The 27053-nt window shown below is 35.9% G+C and overlaps 1 protein-coding gene across 4 annotated transcripts in view; it reads right to left on the minus strand.

The window, feature by feature from the left end:
- Nucleotides 1-27053, minus strand: part of LOC149773220 (Y+L amino acid transporter 2-like) — a 72626-nt gene that overhangs the window by 31325 nt on the left and 14248 nt on the right. For all 4 annotated transcript variants that reach the window (XR_016417441.1, XR_016417440.1, XR_016417439.1 and 1 more), the window contains exons 3-8: nt 22539-22638; nt 16167-16211; nt 14122-14245; nt 8019-8122; nt 3841-3937; nt 363-512 (exon numbers count right to left, since the gene is read on the minus strand). Coding sequence is in view for 1 of the 4 variants with exons in the window: in XM_089946595.1 (XP_089802721.1) it covers nt 363-512; nt 3841-3937; nt 8019-8122; nt 14122-14245; nt 16167-16211; nt 22539-22638 (620 nt within the window). In the remaining 3 variants the exon portion in view is untranslated. The remainder of the gene's footprint in view (nt 1-362; nt 513-3840; nt 3938-8018; nt 8123-14121; nt 14246-16166; nt 16212-22538; nt 22639-27053) is intronic.

Genomic DNA, 27053 nt, shown 5'->3' on the forward strand with positions numbered 1-27053 from the left:
CAGCAGTGTAATCAAAAAGATCACTTGATGGATCTTGTTCATTTTCATTGGGAATTTCTGATATTGGTTGGCACATCTGTATCAGACTGAAGGCAGACATATGCATTGTGTATTATGGGTTGCTATGCTTTTGACACACCAAAAATAATTTTTTTTTTGCAGAACATGATGTCGATTTTGTGCAAATCCCACAATGAAGCGACCTTGCTGAAAAGCTGATCAGTTGTTATGTCAAGTATGGTAAATGCATCTGCAAGAAAACAAAGCTTCGCATCACCTTACAAAATTTGTGCTTCAGTATTTAATATTTTCATTGATGGTTTATTGTTTTGGTTTAGGAAATTCACAAGTTAATATGTTACCTTGATGGGTCTGGGTAGATTTGGTTCCTTAAATCTAAGAAAAACCTGTGCAGCAAACACTATAACCAGAACAGTGGCAAAACCAAACCCGTCCAGTTCAATCAGGTAGAAGATATCAGGGGATATTTGGAAAAGCAAAGACAATATCATCTGAAAAACAAGAAGTAGATCTATAGTCTTATATGTAATAAACATTTCCCTATAGTAATTATCCTCTCTGATCACATTTTACTACCTACTAACATAATCTCCATGGGTAGGAATAGGGTAATCCCGAATAAAAGTGAGGATCTGTATGTAAAAATCAGGCTTATACGAGCTCCTGCACACATTCTGACCCCAAGGGTAGAATGTTCTTTTCACATACCAAGACACGTGATGGAATCTATTAGTGTAATAATAAGTATATATATCTGATGCATTATCTTTCACTTTTTTTAACGTGGAAACAGCTGATGATTTAACCATCAGGGGAACAATACGGGGATCAAGTGATTGGGTCTATCAAAAATTTATAATGGTGGGCAGGTCTTTCCTACAGCCCTTAATAGTAGAAACTGAACATTGGGGTTTGAGGGTGTGTAGTGGGATCTCTGGTAAGAATCCAGTCACACATATCAGATGATGATGGAAATCAACACCTAGAAAAAATCCGAGCAATCAGAGAGAGACTATGATGGGTTTCAAATTAGCCATAAGGACACACTGAAGAGGGCACAAATGCAAACAGCCAAGGGGAACCAGGTTTATTGTGGAATACAAGGATCTCAACGTGGGGAGACATACCACCACAAAATGGACCAAAGTCCTAGCCCTTATTAATTCTTTGAGAAAGCAACTTAACTGTTATCGAGTAAGGAGCAACAATCTATCGAAAGAGAAGATCTCGTCCTCCTCCATCGCCTTTACCGACATATGAGAGGAAATAGGGGACCGAAAGAAGGGTGTGCCTGTTCTATATCAAAACTAATGAGAAATGACAGTTACTGAAAGGACATCTTTGTCCCATTCTCGCTCATGGTAAGCAGGACTGTGCAACCCCCTGTTTATGATGCAGTGTTGACTTGGGGATTATGAGAGTATATTAAAGTCATATTGATCAAATTGTTCGCAGTATTTTCTGTCATTTACTATAATGGACAGCCATAGAGAGGCCCGCAGATATCATAATAGGTAAGCAATGGCACATCAGTGAAAACCAATATATAACCTTTAATTTTTATAGGTTTCCCATGAACCAGGATAATATAATTACACCATCATCTTGCTTTCTTTCCATTCTTTATCTCTTGAAATATTTTATTTACTCAGCAGTTTTGTTTTCAGTCACTACGACTGGGCTTGAATAGGGTGTCTTTCAAATCACGGTCGTGAAGTGACAAAGAAGCCTCCTGCATTGGTAGCACCTGAGCTGATGTAGCAGGTAGTCAAGGATGAGTAACAATGCTAGTAGCCTGTCCGTGTTGGAATATGGTGATATCCAGATATTAAATATGATTGTTGAAAAATGTCTGAGGCAAGTAACAAACGTCTAGGAATGAAAAATCTCCATAGTTGTTACTGGGTCATGGCAGAGATAGAAACAGGCCCAGTACTAGATGCTGTGTTAGTGTTATTCATTCAATGATTGCAATGGGTTTCCACAAGAGAACTGAGCTGGAAGTGTCATGAATTGACCTGAAACTTGGTTCTAAATATGATGGGCAAACATAGCACCATGTCCAGCCATTGTAACAACCGGTGCGAATTAAGACTGCCGTGGCTGGTGTTGATCAGGCTTAGGGTTGGCTGACATCTTATGTAAACCTCTAGAGCCAGCTACGAAGTGCTCGATGATCATAGCCACTACCAGAGTGTGTATGCATAATTGAGCATAAGCTATTATGGTTTTCTAGGACTGGTGGACCATGTTTGTATTGGACAAGTATTCTATTTAGTGCTGGCCAGATCTGGCGGTAGCGCTGTGGACAATATCAGAACGTTGGTTAAGTGGGAGGTCTCTCTTAGCAACTGGAGATCTCTCTGACTCATGTGACTGACATATAAGAAAGTTTGCGAACGAGGTAGCATTAGGAGCGATAATAATGTTGTCCTCATTCTTATGAGAGGAATATTGGCTCTCACTTGCCTGTATCAACTGTTTTGGACATAATTGTTGCTTATCTATCTTCAGATCATTGCAAACAAATAGTACAAGTATGGTTCTAACAACAACCAGTATAGCTAATAAAGGAATGTTCTTATTATTTGGAATAAATTATCTTGTACCGGAAATAACTTACAAAATGTAAAGTACTGAAATGTAGTGTTTTTGACTATTCTGGTCAGCATTTAAGATGCTAATTAGTTTAACACAATGAAGTCTACAATTAAAGTGCGACTACCCACATCGGGTGATGACAAACCACAATTTCCTATCTTGAATAGTGACAGGCAGAAGACAAAGGACATGGTGGACATCTCTTTAAGTTTGAGCATGCTGGGCTGGCCAGATAATGTATGATCTAACATAATATAATCAAGTACTTTTGGTTGGTATTTTACAATATAGCAACAAACATAAGCCATCTATCTAGTGCCATGGCAACTGAATTCCAAGGACACACAATGGTAACTTACCCAAGCTGATCTGAAGGTAGGATTCCCTTTTGGCCACCACTCCAGCACGCTAATTACTGTGCCAAAGCAGTTCCTGACTATATTAGTGGTCCATATGACACAAAAGAAAGCTTCACTGGGCATATTTCCTATTACAAAGCGTGTATATGGATGACCAGATGTTTTTCTTTCAAAACCTAAAGGATTTAACCAGATGCAAAAACAACACATTTATTGATATACTGCAAGAAAGAAAGCTTGCATGAAATTTAGATATTAAATCTTTTCTCCAATTACATTTTTATATTTTAACAAAAATATGTATTTGGAACCCTCCTTGATGACATAAGACCTATAAGCAAGACCCAAAGAAGACCTTATAGCTTCTCTCTAAAGATGTAAAAGAATTTCTCGTTGAAAAACTTAACATTGATAAATGACATTTTGATATATTTCTTGTTGTGTCATAAAAAAAATGGTATTCTGTGAATGGAAATTTGGCACCCACATTATGAAATTCACAATTTGAATATGAGAAATCATATATTTATTATTTATATCTTTAACATTTAGTGGGAATGGGTAGGGTAAACTAATTTGAATAATTTAATACTTTGCTACCATTATATATATATATATATATATATATATATATATATATATATATATATATATATATATATATATATATATATTTATATATGTGTGTGTGGGTGTGTGTGTGTGTGTGTGTGTGTGCACATTAGTGGTTGTGGTATCTTTGTATTTATACATCTTGACTCTATACCCCTGATATTCTGATAAATGTCTGATATTCACAAAAACAAAAATACCCTTTCATTGTTTTATCAGAAATTCTACATGCATTTGAGTTACTCACAATAACTAGAAGGGAAGGTATGGGTGTATATCTTTTAACGTTGATCATAGATATGACACTAGGAAACTGTCCATTCTTGGCTCCAACATAGAATAATCTGTAAGATGAAATAAGTAAATGTATAATATTAACAAACAAATAATCTTGTACATGTTTCTAATTGCATTTCAAAACTGAGTTAAAGATGTTCATTGAACCTGATATCTGGACAATGGTATAAATTTCCTAAACATCATTAGTTTTAAAACTGGCTATAGTATTTATAGGCATTAGGATTTTGTTGTGGGGTTTAACACATATGTATTAGTATGTTATCTGCATGAATGATTGTGCCAAATTACAAGCATATGAATTATTGGTTTGGTCCTACTTATTCTGGTCCATATCCATGAATAGCTAATGTTACAAGTGAAGCAAGAATGGAATACAAAATAAATGCAAACTTAACGATGAATGAATTAAAATGAAACACTGAAAGATTGCAAACTAAATGCAGAATGGATGCAAAGGAAATGCAGAATAGATGCAAACTTAATGCTGAATGAATCCAAATTAAATCCAGAATGAGTACAAACTGCTGGATGCATTCTAAAGGAAATTGACGGTGAGTACCATTCCGAACTACAGAAAGCAGAATGATAAATGATGAAAGAATTTGAAAAGCAAAAGCATTTCATTAATATATTAGACAATCTATTTACCTGTATTTCACTCTGCTACTAATGTTCATGTGAAAACCCCATTTGTATGATAATCCGAGGTCATATTATTGACACTGAGAGAAATTAACTCACAACATAGAACAGTTGTGTCTGAACTACTTTAATTTGCGCAAAACGAAATATCAATTGAAAAATTGACTGACAAACAGGTACTGCAATTACTGCTATATTCTTTTATTGTAAATTAAATGCTAAGTTTTGAATTTCATATATTTGTTATTTTCTTATAGTACAGGTTTAAAAGGAAAGGTATGACAGTACATCTTTGGTATACATACCCCAAAAGAATGAAAATGAGAACAAATAATGACCAGAAGCATTGCTGAATCAAAAGAAATGGAATTCAAACAAGATGCAGATTTGGTCAAATTACTCAGTATTTAAACCAATACTTTCTCATGGGTCTGACACTCTTACATCTGAAAAGAATTTCCAGGAATCCAAAATAGACAATGTCTGCGTTTTAACTGTACTGAGACCATTTCTGATATTCTTGATAACAAGATTTTCATGATGGGTACCAAAATGACCATATACGATTAAGATTGGTACCATGTTTATTTATTAAAGACTAGTCATAAGAAGTCTTTTGTCAAAAAATAACTAACTAAATTATCAATGATGAGATTTACAAGTAGGCCATATTCCATATCAGGTTGGCACCATTTTCTATTTTGGATCAATTAGACATTATAAGACGATTTCTGGAACGATGAATTCTATGTTGATATAATCGTCCACTCATGTGATATTCGAAGGAACGTGTTCTTGGCTACAAAGCATGGTTACAGCATTATGAGAACCGAACCATCCAATCAGAATTGGAGTTGGGTCTATGACGTGTATCTATTAGTGTTTAATGGTTGATCAGCGATAACAGTGGCAATATGATAAAAAATTAAAAGTAAAGTAGTTAAAGTAAATGTAAAATGAAGCACTGAATAAATATGTAGGAAGATAAACAATTCCTACTAAAGATAAACATAAAGTATTGCATGGTAAATCACACTTTTAAAGATGTTAAAAATTAGTCAAATGTGCATCAAATCAATTATAAATGGAACTGATACAAAAATCTTTAGGATATATGGTCAACATCATTTTATATATAAACCAAAGCCCTTTTAAAAGTCTGAGAGTTTCATGGGTTTTCTGTCATCATAAAGTTTCTTAATCTAATTAATATTTAAATAAAACTTGAGTCACAGAGTGGAAGTCAATACACTCGACAAGAATGTGTTCCCATAGTTTTAAGAGCCACTGAGAGATTACAAGAATGTGTTCCCATAGTTTTAAGAGCCACTGAGAGATTCTGTTCAATTATCTTTCAGGATTTCCTAATGTTTGCCAGAAGTAGTTTGTTCTTACTAAAACTGAACATTCTCCATATATTACTTTGGTGATTACATGTAGTGAATAAATAGATGGACATAAAAGAGATGGCACATACCGGATAAGAATGCCACTACAGCGAAGGTCTCCGGGCAAAGAACGTGGTATGCGTCATTTGATTCATTCAATTTTTTCCCAATCGATTTATTTATTCATTATTTTTGGAAAATACACAACAAAATTCTGATTATAAAGTTATATATTTAGCTCAGTTGTAACATTTTGTTATCCTGCGGAATAAATTTAGGGAGACTTTTAACAAATTAGATGACTTTCCATGAACAATGCCCACAGTTTTGTAGGTATTCAAGGCAAACTGTCATATTCAAGTAGTATGAACCATGGTTTCACTATAACACTGGTAGGGTGTGGATTCTGGTTAAGGCTGATCCTTTAGAAGACAGGCATAAATTTGGTATGTATGTCCTATATCTGCGACATCCTATATTAGGAACATCAATCTTAAGCGATGTTCCAAAGTTGTTTTGCTTGTTTGTGGAGTTTTCATTCAATTTTTTTTAAATATGAAGAACATACTGAATGATTTACCGTTTGATGTCAGGAATTCTTTTCAGACTGCATGGAAGTTTGATTGCTTTTCCTTCCCTTTCAATACCATTGATTCCAATCTGACTAGGCAAATGAAAGTACAGGACGCCTGTCCTGACTGTATGTACATGTTTCCATATGATATAAAATGTCATCAGGTTGTCAATTTTTAGATTCTGTCTGGCTATCAGTGTGGAATGGGAATTAAACAAAATAAATATTGAAATGTGGTTCTAGAAAGGTTGAACTGGGGCTAAATATTTCAGTGTATGGCTGTAATATCTGGGGTAAAAATGGGTCCAAAAACCATTCAATATGGTGCCATGACAAGTTTCAACAGCGCCTCAAACTTTGTCTCCATCTTCGAAGCGTCTGGACAATAAAATGACATGTTCACGATCACTCTCACGCCATTGAATATACTCTGAAAAAGGCGATGATTTGTTGAGCACTTCCTGAACAGGCAAACATCAAATTTTACTTTGGTGGTTGTTAAACCAATCCTGCAATTCTGATACACAGAGCTCTGCAATATTTACAGCACTGATTTGTTTTTGTTGTTTCTAAGAGATTGTATACCAAATGGTAGAATGAAAATTTGTTTTTGAGTGAATAGTTTGGTTTTGGGGTCTACGCGGGATTAGATTGACTAGAAAACAGTTTGTAACAAATTGAAGAACCCGTTTTGTTTGTTTGCCTCAATACAGAGTCTTCTGACTGGAAATCCCTAAACACACCCAGAAAAGTACAAATCTATGCCTGTTTATCAGCTCAAGCTCCTCTTGCAGCTAAGATCTACTAACAGACATATACACAATCTAGACATAGTCAAGTTTAGATCCTACTATCGACCTGTGTAGCCAGTGCAAGGCTTTCCAATCAACTTATATTAAATCCAGTGCATTTTCTCATTTGTATGGCAATATAGTCTATTGTAATTCTCTGAAATATGAATTCACATTGAATGTTGAACAGTAGTTTGTTGTATGCACAATACCAAAAGTTATAATTTATCATCCGTTCCATGGTGTAGCAAATATAGCTTGTTTGTGCTATGGGCAATGGCTGTAAGGGCAGATTAGGTCTTCTCTGGGATTAGATAATGTTAATGGTGAGTGACTGGAGGAGTTGTTGGCCTGAAATAATGATGGTTGTAACGGTCTCAGTAATATGCCGCACACAAAGGGTGTGGATGGTCGCATAATCAAACACTCAGATGGGTTGGGTGGATGGCAGACAGCTAATGAAAGAAGACAGAAATGTGAGCTGAAGCAAAAAAAGATGCGATCTGAGTTCTTGATCACAAGACTGAAAGGCTGAGAAAGCATGTCACAGAATTAATTGTCTTAGTTTTTTTTAAAAAGTAACCGGGGTTTTCCCTCATGTAACATGATAGGTTATGTTTTCAATGGAGAAATTTAAAGACATATTTACCGACAAAATGTAATAATTACCAAGGTATCAAACAAATTGATATAAAACACATGTTAATGAAATTATAAAACCATGCGCTACCTAGAGAAGCCAATGGCATTCCCGTTTAGAGTTCCACAGACAGAGATGGCGATCAGTATTGGCATGATCCATCTCACCACTCCCATTGTACTGTCAGCAAAAGTCTGCAAACAAAACAATGGTTCTCAGTCTACATGGCACGTATGTTATATGGTTAATTCTCAATGATCTGCACTCTTTGGCTCTAACTATATCTTAGACACAAGGATTCTGACAGTAAAAACATATAGCAATTTACGTTAGCTACTTTAACTCTTTGGATTATTCTATTTTTTCCAATGTGACAATGTATGTGTGGTGGATGAGACTAGACAGTATTTGCAAATCATTTACAATTACAACTAATATATTTGCCTTCAGCTTCTGAACACCCTTAATCCTTAATCTTTTTTCCCAACCATTCTTTTACTGAAAAGTAACTTTTTATAGTTGTGGTAGACAATTTATTTTCCTCTGATTAATGAACACAGCAAGATTTGTTGCGGTTTGCATGAAGAAACATAAAGGTCATATAATACAAAGCCTGTATTTGAGAAACAAAAGCGGTTTGCGCTGATTATACAAGACTCTCAATTGGTGTCTTTGTAAGATTTTCAACAATAGTTTTACCTTGCAATATTTAAGATAAGATTTAATATTTCTTACAGATTATTTTGTCTCGTTGTTATCTACAAGTAAACATCTACTGACAAGCATGATAATAAATAATTTATGTCAGCTATAGTGAGAAAATCTTTGGAAATTCTTTCATTAGAGAAAAAGAACAGTTTTCGCTAGAAGGAATGGATAAATTAATAAAATAATTATGCATAACCTTTAATTTTTTTATAATGTTCAAATGTTGAAAATAGTCTGAAACATAAGTGTGCATGCTGCTTCACTCCCATGTCCTATCTAAATCATACAATCTTTTTCAATAATACATCGTTACATTACTATCCAGTAGATATTATGAATCAATAATGATATTTTTTTAAATCTTGGTAAAATAGATTAGAAAATTCAAGTAACATTTCCTTTCAAATGTAGTGTATTTGGTAGTGATTGATATTCCAGGCTATCACTGCAAACAAATTAATACAGGAAGTTATATGTATTGAATATTTAGATAAAGGCTTCAAACGTTTCTGAAAGTCTCTGTTTACTGATTAATCTGAAATAATTTAACCATACATAAAAGTGAGATGAATATGTGCAAATAGACTGTCAGAGCATTACCTTTTGTTTTGATGCATTCATTGTCATGTCATAAAACAATAGCATGCAGATACAAGAAATTAAATGTATGATACATAGACAACACATAGTCTGATTTCATTGCATTCACAATGCAAATACAAATCATTGATCATCTGACTCCAACAACAAAATCTAACAATAAAGCTTGACCCACTCCTATTTACCAGTTTTGCTGGAAATTGTTTGGTTTAGATTTGAGAGAGAATGTTATCTTCTATCATCAAAAACACATGGTAAATATTGTATCTAATTTTCGTTTAAATACACTGGTCAACAGTGAAATCATTACTGACTTGAAAAGGCCCTAATCTGTAGTATTTTGGTGTGCCGAACACGAATATAACCGTGAAAAATTTGTATTGGCTCTCGTTTTGAAGATATTCATATACCTCATTTTCTATGTTTCACTGTGTAAATTTCTCCAGTAGGACTGCAGCAACATCCGGAATAATGATGTAACATTGCATAATACCATCATGCTCACATCATCCACAGTTGATTGCATCATTTTCTGATGCAATGCAATACTAATGCCATGCGGCTGCTGAAGTAAGTTGACGTCAGCAGTGTACTATACATGTGTAGGCCTATTATACTAATGCCAGGCGGCTGCTGAAGCTGACGTAAGCAGTGTACTATATAAAGCCCAATCAGATAGGTTCAGCATTTAAAATATTTTAGACGTTGTGCGAGACAGTTCAAGCTACTGTTACATAAAACTTATTATTTTATCCATTTACGTACAATAAAGAACAGTAATGCCTCGAAAGTGTGTTAATACCGCGGACAATTTTTGCTATATTTGTGGGGAAGTGACATTTGCCAACCAGAAGAAAAGTATCAATTCTCAAGTGAAGAAGGCATATCATCTTTACTTCGGATGCAAGGTTGGTGACCAAGACAAGCCTTGGGCTCCGCATATATGCTGTGCTACATGTACAACACAGCTTTCACAGTGGTTGAATTGCAAAAGGTCATCAATGCCGTTTGCAGTCCCAATGGTGTGGAGAGAGCCAAGCAACCACCTAAATGACTGTTACTTCTGCTTGGTTCCTCCTCTTTCCGGCGGAATAACGAAGCGAAAGAAGTCGAGAATAGTCTACCCAAACATTCCGTCTGCATTGAGACCAGTTCCACATGGTGAGGGACTTCCTATTCCAGAACGCATGCAGTGATCCAGATTTTCACTGTGGTGCATCATCAACCCCACACAGAATAACGCAGGAAGAACTAAATGACCTGATTCGTGATTTGGACTTATCAAAGAACAAGGCAGAATTGCTAGGATCAAGACTCCAACAATGGAATCTTCTAGAAGAAGATGTCACAATTACTGCATATCGAAAGCGCCACCAGCAATTGGAGCCTTTCTTCAGAAAGGAAAGTAATCTAATATTCTGTTCCGATATTGAGGGCCTCATGAATGCTTTAAAAATCACTCATGACCCACAAGAATGGAGACTATTTGTGGACTCTTCGAAACTGAGTCTCAAGGCTGTGCTTTTGCACAATGGAAACATTCTTCCATCTATTCCAGTAGCGTATGCTGTCCACATGAAAGAGACATACGATAACTTAAGGCAGCTACTGAATTCCATTGAGTATAACAAGTACAGCTGGCACCTCTGTGGTGATTTGAAGGTAGTTGCCCTTTTAATGGGACTGCAGCAAGGATATACAAAATACATGTGTTTCTTATGCGAGTGGGATAGCCGAGCAAGGGAAATGCACTACATGAGGAAGGAATGGACTCACAGGCAGAATGTAGCCATTGGAGAGAAGAATATCCAACACCCAGCTCTGGTTGAGGCTCAGAAAATCTTGCTACCACCCCTTCACATCAAACTAGGTTTGATGAAGAACTTCGTGAAAGCCATTGACCGGACTTTGCCAGCATTCCGATACCTGCATGAAAAATTCCCTCGACTCAGCGAAGCAAAGATTAAAGAGGGAGTTTTTGTGGGTCCTCAGATTCGAGAGCTTTTCAAAGATGACCGGTTCAACAACTTGCTGGAAGGTGACGCGAAACAAGCATGGAATGCTTTTCGCCTAGTTTCTACAAACTTCCTCGGAAATGTTAGGGCAGAAAACTATAAGGAACTAGTAGAAGACATGTTGATGAAGTATAAGAAACTTGGCTGCAATATGTCTCTAAAGATTCACTTCCTTCATTCCCATTTGGATTTCTTTCCTAGCAACTGTGGTATTGTTAGTGATGAACACGGCGAACGTTTTCATCAAGATATCGCAACAATGGAACAAAGATACCAGGGAAAATGGTCCACTACAATGCTGGCTGACTACTGCTGGACACTCCTCAGAGATGCTCCCGAACAGCTGTACAAGAGACAGGCGAAGAAATCTAAGATGTAGTCAATGACTTGATTTTTTATAGGTAGGCTATTACAGTTGACCTTTTACTATTGGAATGCATTTCGTTATGTAAACATTAATTTCTTGCAGATTACAAAAAAACTAGAGCCAATTTTGCAATTTGACTGTCATATTCGTGTTCAGCACATAAAAATTGATAAGAATTGACTAATTTTATTTCAGTAACATGACTTTTGTAAAAATTTGTTGTCCAGTGATATCATTTTATGTATTGCATGTGAAGGAAACTAGCTTTTTACAATACGTACCCGATATTCATACACTAAGCTTTCGACATTATTTCAATAATTATTTTTTTTCAGAAAGAGAATTCAGGCTAGCGTGCAATCCCCCTTTAGAGAGGGTGCGGCTTCCATCATTTGTCGGGTACTGCTGGTTCAGATGAGGCATGAAACTGTATGAGTAACCTGAGAGGGACTGGCCATATTATATTACGGCACGAATTAATGAAATAACATATTTTACTCCCCAGAAACGTTCGTCTTTGAATATATTATTCCATCATAATACATTAGGTCAATAGGTAAGAAGTAGAGTGAGTTACATCTTATTACGCCAGAGTTACCCCTAATATTCGAAAAGCTGCTCCTAGTCTCATGTGAGATACTGGGTAAGATAAGTTCAAGACAGCAGTTTTCATGTTAGGCTTTGTGACTGCATCTTGACCTTTATTTGTCGTCTTCAGTACGAGAAAGTTGTGCCTATGGCTCCCCCACGACACACATAAAAAGACCACAGAAAGAAAAAAAAAGATGTTTACAAATTGTTATGCTGATTTCAGAATGTCTTAATCAGGATCACATAAAGATGGATTTCTGAACAGAGTGCATGAACTGGCAAAGAAACAAAAGAAAATAAACTTTATTGGCTTATCGAAAATTTTACAGATTTTGAGAAACTTGGGCACAAATCTGCACACATGGTTGATGATCATTAATAGAAAAATGTGTGGAAGATAAGAAGAAATCTTCAGCAAAACCTTTAATTTAGTTACTTCTGAAATAATTAGGAATAATAACGAAAGAAGAAATGTAGATTCAAGTGTCAAAAATAAATGTTAGAGTGGAAAGATTACTGAATCACGATATAAATAGTTAGAAAGGTAGAATTCCAGGAAGGCTGATGATGACATGAATTTGAAAATATAAAGCTGCTGAATGACACTGAAAGATAGTGTGCATTCTTGCTATTATAAGTTACATCAAATTAAATGGAGCCCATCGGTATAAAGCATATCTCAAATCAAAGCTGGTGACTGTCAGGTCAGACCTCCCCCCTCGGTTTGAATGATGTTGATTGGGGAACAGATTCGACTGGATATTATGCTGGTGGCACCTGCACAAGCCTTATGGACTGTGCTTCTGGCATTCCATCTCAATATGACCAACAATTCAAGCTGAAATTCAGGCAATAACATGTTCTTCCCTGAACCTCTAACATGCTTTAACAATAGAAAACAGACACAAACGTAGCCATAAATATGTAAATATCACAAGTGACTTTCAAGATAGGATGTGGAATGCAACATATCTTAAGGTCTCAATATACAAGAAAAATACATTTTATTCATGTATCTTTAATCATTCGAAAGTAAAATAACTCTAGGAAAATGTGACTGAAACTTCGAATATTCAGCTGTACCCTTGACCAATAAGATATGTACTGTGCCATTTTATGTATCCATTGTAATATATGGCAAATGTACTATGTTTCGTCTTGGCTCTAATGTTATGTAATAGATAGCATGAAGATGAGTTAGATCACTTACCATGACCTTGACACTGAAGATAAGCTCCCCAAGGTAGCATACAACTCATCTCTTAATCTCATGAAACACACCAAAATTGTGTATTTTAATCTCAAACATCTCTTAAATAACAAAGAGGAAATGAAAGTGTGAAGGACGATTTCAAACACTGATCTATGACTTTGTTCTTAAAGTTATGCTCATCAAAGTGGTAAAACAGTAATTTTGTACTAATAATGTGCAATCCATTTACAATCGGCAAAAATTATATACGATCAACGGTGATCGAGACTTTAAAACATCCAAAGACAAGCTTTCTGCTCTCAGATTAAGTCATCCATTTTGAATAGAAATATTTAGAACTGAGCACTGTTCGGTCTATAAACTGTATATTTTGAAAATAACATTTCGGCATATTTTCTGTCCTTAAAACAAAGGTTCCAAACTCGCTAAAGAACGTTGCAATTGTGATGCAGCATTCTGCATATACAGATTGAATTATATGAGTACCACTGCATGACCAGACATATAAAGCGTATGCTAATGTCCTCCTTAATTTCTTGATAAATATGTGTAGAAGATACAATGCATAATCAAGTTTTAGCAAAGAGTCCTAGCACTGTCACCACAGAAGTGATACCTTTCTCTCACCATTCACAGAAAGGACAAAACAAAGTTTTAAAAAATATCCTCCTATCGCAATTATTTTGAGGTATTATATACCACAGCTACAGCAGGAGTCAGCAGCATCTCCCTCGGCGACAGGACTGCCAAATAGGCAACATTGGCCATAAGGTAAAACACAATAACCAGGGTCATGGAGATCCCTATGGCTAGGGGTAAATTTCTGAAACAAAAGAATCCCTCTGTATTTTACAATATTTATATTTTTCTAATGTAATCACACACACACACACACACACACACACACACACATATCAAATCCTCTTTAATCTACAAACTAATCATTTTCAGTGAAGTATGGCCCCTGATCAGAAAATTGCTAAATTACCATGAACAATTTAATGAGATCAATAAAATAAATTCGTGATATTCAATGTTTATATAAAAACTCTATGCAATCATAATGTGTATATCAAATCTCCCTATCTAGTGGTAATATTTAAAACACTGATATGTAAAATACTTTTTAAACTAGCAATATTTACAATGAATTCTTTGCTTTTTAATAACTATTTATATACATGAGAGAGGGTTTCTTTAGTATGATTTCTCTCACAGCTGGTGGTGGGAGTAGATGTTACAAATTAAAACAATAACGGCACGTTATGAAACATTCCACATAAAGAATAATACCATGATACTTATTAACGGCCGCGTATTAAGCTGACAATTTGAATTGCACAACATGTCTGCTTCACGAGAAGTTTATTTACCATATGTGTATATATATATACGCTACTCCTTAATTTAAATTAAGGAGATCTTTTCAGCTGAGTTAGAGAAACATTAATAAATGTAGTGGTAAAACCTTGTAATACCAGGATGTACTGATGTGAACTAAGCTGAAAACATTTAGTGCACAAATTTGTATGTTTCGGTGTATTTACGAAACATTTGCACTTAGTGTGTAGACATTGCTCCTTAATTTAAATTGAAACGATCTTTTAGGTTGAATGATAAAAAATAGTAGTGATAAATATGAGTCTGATGAGATCATCATAGTTAAAAACTTCATCAGAGCTGCACGAATAAATTCACAATCCTTCCTATGCACATAACTAGAAAGTCAACAAAAACGTTGAATTTGTAAGATCAATCAAATGATAGTTTTTATTTTGACAGTCTTTGTCTTCTTTACTGATCACTGACAAAAGAGCTTTACAAAAGAGATAACTTTTGAAAAACTGTGGATTCTACAACAATCTTTGCAATGACATACAAGATATCTGATACACTAGCTTATAAGTTGGATCGAACTGCAAACGGCTCCGACCCGGATCTGCTGTTGTATAAAGCAACATCAGATCTGGCCCTACGCAGTTTGTTAATAAAATAAGCAGCATCACAGACCCTGACCTGCATGCACATTATACGACAGCAGATCAGAGTCTAAAATGTTTGCAGTTTGACCTAACTTGTAAGCAAGTATATAGAGTAAATGACTTGAGACTAAATTGGTCTTTATACTGATCTGACTTCATTAACATCTGCTATTCATTTTGTTATAAAGCATAAGAATATACCAGTCAATGCATTTTTTTCATTAACTGATTTAGCCACATCTGAGCTACTTCATATATAGTGCTAGCCTGGGACCCTAACTTATATTCTTAGTCACTGAAGATATACCAAACAACTTTAACAAAGTGAGAACATCATTGAAATAATGTAAGCTAATAATTATCCAGAGTAGAACATATTCATGAAAGAACTTCTTTCTAACATCCAACGACTTTATGAAGCCAGCAGCTTGCAGCACAGTAAGTAACTGTAATCACATGAAATCTCCATATCAGTTCCGATAGTCACAACCATCAAAACTAATAAATGTGTCAATAATCACGTGAAATCTCCATATCGGTTACAACAATCACAGTAATAATGAATACTAAAAGTATCTGTAATCACATGCATGAAATTATAATAACCATGACTAGCCCAAATACCAATCATCACATGCATGAGATCACAACCACCACGAATATTCCAAGGATGACCTTCAGTCCCTCATTCAGTGCTATGATTTTCATATAGCACATGTGGTGTAGCACATGTATGAATCAATAGTTATGTAAAATACTTACCTCTGGGGATTTATCATTTCATCAACAAGGAAACTGAGACAGCTCCTTAAAAAAATGAGAAACATTTTAATTATTATCTGTAAACATATATTGTCACGTGATTAGGCGCACCTTATGTTATGCATTATACATCAACTAAAATGTGTTTCGGTTTCGTTTCCGAATACAGCGTTACCTGAGGGTGATATATTTACGTCTTAAATTATTTATAATTACTGAGATCGATTCCTCCAATGGTATAGGAGTTAAATGCTTGCAGTGAGAAAACCGATGACCGTATGATCTCAACCGTTGATTGCACCATAACCAGGGTACTTAAAAAGTTACACTAAACAGTAAAGCATAGCACAAGTCTTTTTAAGAAAGTTGTCAACTTTACGGGAGCAATCATCAGCTGTAGTGTTGAATCTGGAGTTCTGATTGTGGATGTGGCTGGTATTGGATGTAGAACTCACTTTAGATGTTGAACTGTGATCTTGGAAGAGTAGTTGATACGTTCATGTGGGAGCAGCGTTGTAGGTTTCAGTAGGTCGTCAGCTGGACGCCACGAGTTATGTGTTCCATTGTTAAATTATTCAGTATCACTATTTGAGTGAAAATCAAATCAATGTATTAGGTATCCTATACTATAATCTCTACATTATCTAATTCTTTATTCTAGTATTAAGTCAGTACGTCACCTCTGCATGTATGTCAGGGATAGGTAATACTTATGAGAGTCAAAACACAATTATTAGAAACCGATGCAATATAAAATTTATAGCAAAATCTAGGTTTACAGGACCTGCTCAACGTTTGTTGCAAAATTAGAAACCTGCATCATATATCTGACTTAAAAGTAATTTTCATACTGTTCGCAAGTAAAATACAGTGAAAGAAGCAACAGCGTAAACTTCAATGGTTATTCAAGAGCCAGCTTTCAGCAGAATAAACTCTGGTTACATTTTACCCCTCACACTTGTAAATGATGTTTGCTAAAATATCCAGTAAACCTTTTGAGATAGGATATGTTTCCGACCTTTCCTTCTTCCAGTGGATTTGTGTGTGTGTGATTTGGATTTTTTAACGTAGCTTTAACAATTTTTCAGTCATATCGCTACGACGTCTGCAGTGTGGCAGTTTTTAGTGATGTCTAGCACTGGGGCATCATGCCGCAGACATGTGGCATGATGTCCCACCCAGTCACATTATCCTGACACCGGGCCGACCAGTCCTAACACTAACCTCTTAATGCTGAGCGCCAAGCGAGGCAGCTATTAGTACCATTTTTGTAAGTCTTTGGTATGACTCGACCGGGCATCGAACCCACGACCTCCCGCATCCTCTTCCAGTGGAAGACTCCAACTAAAACTAATTGTGCAAAGAAGTCAACATTGATTATCCCACACACACACACAATAGGAAGTAAAACTATTGAAGGTACCGATTCTTAGCCAGAAATCTAGTTTGACAAAGAGAAACCAAATCATAATTAACAATGAACCGTAAGCAACACTTTTCTACTGTCAATGCATGAATCTTGCTCCTTCTTTTCGTTGAGGCTAACGCAAATTAGAAAACCATCTTTAGCGTAGGTTTTTCAAAGGACATTTCACTCATTTGTCAATAAGGAGGGTTTGAGAATCTTCAAAGAACACTATAGATTACATTTAGGCATCAGCAAGCGAGATAGTGGTCTCTGAAGATCAAATTACCTGAGATATCAAAAATACTGGAAACCAAGGAAACCTTCGGGAGAACTTCAATGTTTGAAATGGCCACCTAATAACCCTTAATAGTGGCCACCGAACATTCCCTCTTATTCAACCAAAACAGAAGAAGGTCAGCCCCTGAACTAAAACAGGAACAGCTTAGATGAACGCAAAAGATTATCTTTGCATCGTAAATCTTGAAAGTGGACTGCATTTAGTCTGAAGGATGTAAAAATGTACAACCTTTCTCGAAATCTGGTAATATTTCCCTTGTTTAGTCTTCTGGAATCTGTTTCCAGCTATTATACAGCACTTGCTGAAGACAGTTGCCAAAATATCAAGGCTTCTCTAGCTAATGTCCATGAAACTATCAGCTTAGCTACTCCATCTCTGCAGATATGATGCCCTAGATATTTTAGATGTCTTACTGCATCGCCGTAAGAAGCTGCCTTGTGCTATTTATTTGTAAGCCAATGTTCAGAGGTCTCATTTCTCATCATCCGTACTTTAGTCATAGGTCGATTGCTGTCTTGTGTACTTTATTATCCATGATTTAGATGTACACTTTTCATAGAATAAGAGCGATCCTACAAAGTTGTTTATGCCATACAAAAAGAAAAAGACATGAATATTCCATGGCTATTAAACAAGATTAAGTAGATAAACATAATATATTCACATAACCATCATACCATTTATCGCACCTTTATTATAATATAGGTTGAAATACCCAATAAAGATCCAAATAAATCATCATCGAGCCTTTCTAAAAAAAATGTGGCCTAACACAAACTATAATTTTAACACAGTATTGATTCCACTGTTGATTTTGGAAAATATTGTTCCAGCATCTTTCTTGAATTATTACTGGTTGATGTCTCATGCACTATTTTGTTTCCCGTCATAAACTTAGACCAGGTAAATGTTTAAATCTTTAAATTGCCTTTAAAACATTACTTCAGCGACTTTTTTATCGTTGTTTATAAAAAAAAATTTAGTGCGGTCGCGCATGTAAATCTACACCTAGAGATGTACTTCATTCACTTAAAATATTTAATGTACATACAGTAATTGCATGATATACCCAGACACTGTTTCAGTTAATATAATGTAGGTACATGTAAAAGTATTTAAATTTTCAATGCAGAAGTGTAGCTACTTGCGACGCTTGATTAGTTTAATGCAATATGCTAAATTCTTGTCATTGTCCAGAAAAACTATACATACTGCCAATTTGTTAAAAAATGCTTGAGAAACTAATATCAAATAATATTCATTGATTTTTCAAGCAATTTATATAATCGATGATATTAATAACTGTTAAGTCGTGAGCTAGTCATGAGTTTGTCTATTAATTTCCTCTTAATAACAATGATTTCTCAAGGCTCTACAAAAGTTGGAAACTATGTTCTTGTATAATAAAAAAAAACAGGTGCATAGTTATATAATACACAGTGTACCAACAGAATGGCTGTAAACAGTATACATTACATATCAATGTTTGATTTACTTCCTTTGGGAACATTTCCATGTTTATAGAGATATTTCAGCTGGAAATTCAAGCACCTTACAAAGTTATCTCAAGGACAAAATATTAATTTTTTCAAGCACTATAACAACCTGTGTATAGACTTATGACGAATGGGAAGTATGGTGGAGTATTGTCCACAAGATGTCAGAAATAAGGATTTCGTTCTTTAAAAAAAGAAATAAGAAATATTATTGTAAAAGTGTTCCAGGTAAAGACATCGTAGCTCAAGGGTTATGAGACATGTCAGATGTTGAGAGAGGATTTGCTATCACACTTGTTTAACAATGTTTATAAGTCATTCTTAACATTTACATTTCAACAAAAATATTCTGAAGTTAGTCTTCCTCATGATATTTAATATTGTGTATGACTTTTTACGCTTCCCTTCAGACTTCCAAGCTCTTGTACTTATTGATCCAGCTGAGGTTACTGCTACTCTGCAAGTCTCTATTTATGCAGATTGTTGGAATTTACATCAACGGTACGGCTTACAAGATATTTCTTTTCTCCATGAGTCACAGTCGAGCCTTTTAATTCCCTCCATGTTCGCTTTTATAAAATCACCCTGCAGGAGATGGGTAAATACATACAAAAAACCACCGAGCCTCAGAAGGCACATCTTTCGCAACTCCGCCATCGATGGTGGCTAGTCGACATATCTGACCAACATTTGAACAGCCAACGCACGAAGACGACCCATGAAAGACAGAGACATAAAGAGTATATTTATAATCACATAACATTTGAATGATACAATTTGAATAATCAATCACCTTTATGACGATCATATGTTTTTGGATTATAAAAAATTAATTTCAAAACAGCGTTGTAAATTCAATACATAGAAAAGGTTCATCGGGTAATATTGCAGTACTTCTATTTGCAGTTATTGCAGATGTCATAAAATCATGTGCATTCGCAATCAATTAAGTTTACACAATGCAGCCCAAGACGTTTATATCATCATTAATGGAAAGTAGATCCCATACACCGCTTTAATTCTGTTTTAAAATTATTCGAAACAATCTGAGCAAACTTACGTAGAACCTGATGAGAGCACACATTTTGGCGTCCGTTGGAAAGCGGAAATGTATCAAATTGTTACGAAGGAAAAGTATTCCATGGAGATACGGACAGTTAAATTCCAAATTGTAAACTTCGGCTATCTAAGGTAAAGAAAAGAATAGAAAATACTGAATTAATATTGTATTCTAAACCACATGCTTGGTCATGTGGATGGGGCTCGACTGCTGGTCTACCTTGAATTGAATTCATGTGCTGCTGTACTGTTAAAACCCAAACCAAACTAAAACGAAAAAATGTAATCCAGTCCAATATCCCAGAATACTTTATGTACCATTTATCCAGTTTTTTTTATAGAAAATATGTCATGAAGTCGTCCGTCTTGAGAAACTTCCTTAAAGCTCTCTCTCTCTCTCTCTCTCTCTCTCTCTCTCTCTCCAACATATACATTTTCTAATGTTTTTTGCAATAAATTAAACGCCTTTCAAGACTACCAGATATCAATATCCAAAATCAATCCCTCCATGTTGTGAAGTTGGCTTATGGTAAATTTTGAAACAAAAGAATATATCCATCTAAATATATTAATATACATACAGGAAAGAACTTCTTTGCTAACAAAGGGACAGGAATGTCGATGCTTCAGCTTCAAACATGCATGAGCACAGAATAATGTTTCGCTAAATTTTGATCATACAATTTGACTTTAAATAACGGCTGCATAAAAAAACCTTCTAATCAAATATTCTGCAGTTTTTATATTGTTTTGGGAGAGAACAATACAACGTGCATATTCAGTGAAATGTGTGTACCGATATACATGTTTGAGTCGGCTTGAGCACGTTGCCTCTCTCTCACTCACTCTCGCAAAATAATGTAATGGTTTGATGCATAGTACTGTTATATGACATATATTTGATGGCAGTGATGCTCCATAACATTTAGTTGTGAGGTATAAACAATAAAAACCGTCTGTCACGCCATGTTCTCTCTCTCTCTCTCTCTCTCTCTCTCTCTCATAAATACACACAAATACTAAGACACTGAAAATATTTAGTGGAATTTTGCTGCGTTTATAAAGAGTATACCATTGCCACTTTATCGACATCACGTCCATGTCACGATGGTTGTGACGCTGTATGAAATCACTGTGTACATCAGTGGTATGATGTAACTTCGCAAGAAAGCATCGTGGGCAGAATATATACCTGAGAAACAACAGCAACTCCATTAGAGGATGGACTGTTTTATTATTCCTTTCCACTCTCTTATTATCTGAATGCGCGGGAAAACGTGAATTCTCGCGAGCTGTATTATCTTATACATGTTTAGCAGAGCTGCCTAATCCTGGTAAGTTTACATTTGGTGATAGTCCTAAAGTAGTTTTAATCAAATTTAACTCTGTAAAAATAGCAATATATCCTTCAAGCAATTTGTTCTGCTGTTCGGGTAAATTAGGGTGCAATATGACCAGAAAAGATTTATTTTCAAAGATTGATATTTCGTTACAATGTTAGTAAGTAATGTTCCACCATCAGTATAACATCAGGTTACCAAAGCTATAGCTTATTGAAAGTCTTGGGAGAACCAAAACACATGCTCACATGGAGCGTACACAGTGCCTATTGCGATAATGTTCTTTTTAATTTGCTTCCCATCACAAAGCACTCTATTGACTCTTTATCTGCCTTGATGGGTCCGTCAACATATCGTATAGTCATTTGCATCCCATTATGCTTTCTAACACAAACGAGGTTCATTATTAATGAGTACGAACTCGATCCAATCAGAAGTCTTAATAAATATGTAAACAAACCAACACTGAATTAAAATATCACAATGATCGGAATTCTATCATATTCGTGGATATGTTTTCTTTCTAATATTTATATAAATATATTTATATTTTCCAATAAAATATAACTGTTCCAAACTTCAGGAACTTCTAAAAGACCTCTGAGCATTTTCAAGAACTCCTGCAATACTTTGTGAAGCTAACCCCAAACTCAAGCACCCGTTAAGATAACGAGCAATCTTCAAGCACGTTTTCAAAATTGTGCTAACCCTGCTTTAATTATGCTACAATAATATGCTTTACTTGCGGTATTAACTATAAAATGCTCTTACCATCCACTATAAGCCCAAAAGCCTGAATAGAATGAGAGGGCAATAGCTCCAGCACTGTAGTCGCTGTCTTCAAAAGAGTCTTTAAAATGTTCTGTGTCACCTGAAAAAGTAGGAGAGATTCTCTGCCATAAAAGTTTATAACAATTATACAATTAAACTGGTACAAGGTCAACACATATTCTTAGAGTAGTTACGTTTGTTATCTATACTGCAAGAAAGCCCGACAATTCATCTGGGGAAAGAAGAGAGCAACTACTTGCAATTGCATTTCCCCATGTATTTTATCGCAGAGAAACCTTTCTTGTTCATCCTTTTGACTTAACGTCAAGGTGATACTCGTAGAAAATTTGTATTAATACTTTGATCAATTATTTTCATTTGTTTTCATTTACTGTTATGAGTTGTCTTAGCTTCATATTGGTTCATACGAGCTTTCAAAGCAATTCCATATTAGGTGTTCATTGAATCCTATGTGTTCAAATCCATCAGAGACATTCGGAGTTTTAAGAGTCAATGCTAAGGGTTGATTCAAGCCGTGTCGGAATATATAAAATGGATTTTCTAGAAGAAACACTCATTATTTCCTTGGGTAGTACATCACAAATCACTGCCAGAAATGCAGACTCAGATCTGCTGGTGCATAATGCTTTGTGACTTGTCTTTGTCCTTTTGACACGATCTACGTGCCAATCAGGACAAAGAACACGGTTTCTTTTCTAAAGTGTTTATGTGCCTGATATTCTCAGTCTAACCCTCATGGTCTTGTAGAAGTGGTTTTCTGGCTCTAAAAGACATCACCACCCCTCGCGGCCGGCATTAGTTTAACTGTGTCAATTAAAATATATGGGAATGTAGAAACATGAAGGATACCATCTATTTAAATTCAATACAAATAAATTTGACATTAAACCATGTAATGACTTAGTGAAATATAGACTAATATGTAAATATATTTACATGTCTTACATGTTATTCATAACCCTTTCATTCTGAGGTGATCTCTCCGGAGTAACATGGTGGTTCTTGATGATCTCTCTCTCTCTCTCTCTCTCTCCCTCTCTCTCTCTCTCTCTGTCTCTCTCTGCTGAGAGGAAAACAATCCAAACGGTTTTAAAGAGAACATGGCGTAAGAGGGATTTTGGTGAATTTAATTGAATCCATAACTCTATGTCTATACAGAGCATGTATTCCCGATAAACGATCCCCGGTAACTAGTATTATTTAACTAGTATTATTACCTGTGACCGGTGGTCTTTACCCGGCGATTGGTGACCGATCAAAGACCGGCTCATTTTAAGTCAATGGTGATCTAGATCTGTGGTAAGAACTACAATCAAAACTAAAATAATTACAACAGTGTATTACTTTCTAGTGGTTGTGTGGGGTCAAAATGGGATTGTGCTTTATATGCTGTTGTCACTCCCTCCTATGGCGGTGGGAGGGCGTATTCTATCTCAGCAAGCCTTTAGCACACTGTATACCAGCCCAGTATTTATTAGTCAGCTATATAATCACTACTAAGCCACGGTCGAATGTCATTGACCTAAGGTGAAGATGTTTGATTATGAACTAAACTTACTATGTTCATTTATTTGCTCTTAGTAAAATGAAACTAGCTTCATTGTGTATTACCTATTCATCGTTTTGAGTAGCTATTACCTTTTTCGTGTCGTAAATACTCGTATGTTTCATATGAATGCATCCTCCCACAGAGAGGGGAATCTACAACAAGGCACTGTCCACTAGTGTACCTCGCATACTCATGCAGAGAAATTAGACAACGACTAGGCCAGGACATCAGAGTGGGATCGCAGTGGAGCATAAGGCAATAGTGTTGGATAAGTATTACGTGATAAAGATTCATAATACACCTCTAAAAACTACATTTTAATAGAAGACATAACTTACCGGTCGCTATTGTGTATCTGAATTTGTTAGTTACGTGTGAAGGCTAACTGATCAAAATCAGAGAAAAACTGAATGTACACGACATTTAAGGGAAAGATCCTCTTTACAGAATATTGGTGTCTCTCTCTCCCTCTCTCTCAACGACATAATATGTTGTGAGCGTAAAATGCTGATTTCATGACATCCTCTAAAGATGAATAATTTCAATAGACCCAAGACGCAGTGATGGTTCTAACCTCATAGAGTTCTAATTTCATAAAGAATTATTTCATTGGTAAGAGATGGTTACGCTTTTCATGGCATTTACAATCCACCTAAAATAGTGGAAGCACAATATCAGTGGAGCCCTTCAGAGGAATAGCACGTCTTCGACTCAGTCCTTTTCCCTTGGAAGCATTGAGATATAGTGTACTTCAAAGCATAACAACCTATCATGATCATCATTAGTAATGATCGACTGAGACAGGAGATTGCTAAGGATAGTAGGTGAAAACCCTAAGTAGGATTCGCATTACCACGATAGGAACCAGTCCCTCTCGGTTTCTAAAGGAGAAACCATGAGAAGGTCTGTACTATGTTTAAATAAGACCGTCAATGGATCAATGTAATATCACAGCGGATGGAGTTTTCGAAACAGAAAGTGACATCATCATCAGGACTCACCGAGTAAGAGAATGGATGTGCACCGCTATGTCCGTCGATGTAGGAGGCCACACAGCTACTTCTGGCATCTCATCGTAATGAGCAGGATCTCTGTGTGCTAAACATTGCAGCATATAGATGAATAGATTCGTATTCGTGAATGCAGTCGTAAAGAAAATTATTTGACCTGCTCCACCAGAGACACAGGTTGCTACTGATATAGCTCTGACAATAATTTCCATTGACGTACCTATACAGGTTGCCGTAGTCACAACTGAAGAAACACCCTGGTGTACAGTGGTCGCAGCTTCGAGTAGCATTAACAACCATACATACACGTTTGTATCTCACCAGTAGCGCTGTTCTCTTAGTGATCTCATCTCACCGTTGTGGTACCGCTTCCATTAGTTTTTCACGTCGGTAACACTGAGGGTCTTTAATATTTCTTTAATAATAATGTGATTGGTTTGTATAAGTGCTCGGTAAAAGTGCCTTGAATGGTGTCTGAAACGCTTGTTATTGTCTTCATTCAAACAATGTTACCCGAGATCAACGTCCTTGGCGAATAACACTTACGATATTTTTCTTCTTGATTGACTCAGCGTAGGTACGATATGATCAACTGTGAATGTAGCCGGGTTGGATCTGACAGTTAATTCTACTTTTTAATTGCCGAAACAATCCATGATTGTTTTAAGATCTTGAAGACAGTGAGCGACCGAGTATTTTCACGTGAAATGCTATAACACCAAGCTGGCTTCGAGAAGATTTTGGTAAATCAGGGTGGTCCAACTATTGCTTTCTATCTGGCCTATATTTCAGTGTTTACGAAGATAGGTTAACGGCAATCTAAGGCCGATTTTCATCGACGTTTGGAATAAAAGCGCCATCCATATTAACATATTTGGTGAGCTGACACAACACTCCTCAGCAAAATCCGCAACCTCATCGCCACGGTCCATCACTTATATGTAGCGATGCATCAGTCTTACTTGATCCCACCCACCGTTAGGATAAATAAGTAAGATCCTGACTGGCGAGCTTTTAAAATGTGGCTTTTCGGTTTATCAAAACCATTTTCAATAGAACTGAAAACATGTCGGCCATTTACTATGATTAATAGGTCAATTTTAACTCTGCTTCATTTGCTTAATATAGCTTTCAGTGCGTCCACAAAGTTACTGCACGTAGTGGTGAAGGCACCATTTTGATCTTTATTTGCATATATTACTTCTTTCCAACATTATTATCATCGATGGGCTATTTAACCAGTTGAATAGTTTCCGATCATAATAAAGTATCCACTCATTTTACGGCCGGATATGTTAACATTCAGTTTTGTGTTCACGTTGATATAATCTTTCATAGAAGCAACCGAAACAACCGAGTCTTTGATTCCTTTGATTGCACTTATATCTGCCATTTTCTTTGCATCTACGCATCGCAGTTTTTCAGCACACCTTGAATGCCCACATTGGGTGTTTGCAGTTTTCCAGTTTGAAATTGATGACAAGCTCACTCAAGAACAACCCGACTGCAGTTTTCCAGTTTGAAATTGATGACAAGCTCACTCAAGAACAACCCGACTGCAGTTTTCCAGTTTGAAATTGATGACAAGCTCACTCAAGAACAACCCGACTGCAGTTTTCCAGTTTGAAATTGATGACAAGCTCACTCAAGAACAACCCGACTGCAGTTTTCCAGTTTGAAATTGATGACAAGCTCACTCAAGAACAACCCGACTGCTGTTTTCCAGTTTGAAATTGATGACAAGCTCACTCAAGAACAACCCGACTGCTAAACTCAGACACTTAGTCACATACACATTGGTGGTAAACATGCACAGATGCACATCATCCCCGCGTGCGGCTAAGTAACGTCAGTAAATGTTAATAAGATGCATTTCATGTCCTATAAAGTATATTTTTCTAAGTGTCAATGTAAAATCAATAAGTACTTGTGGTG

This window comes from Sinohyriopsis cumingii, unplaced genomic scaffold, assembly GCF_028554795.1.
Source record: "Sinohyriopsis cumingii isolate HCF-2022 unplaced genomic scaffold, ASM2855479v2 utg000810l, whole genome shotgun sequence".
Lineage (NCBI taxonomy): Eukaryota > Metazoa > Mollusca > Bivalvia > Unionida > Unionidae > Sinohyriopsis > Sinohyriopsis cumingii.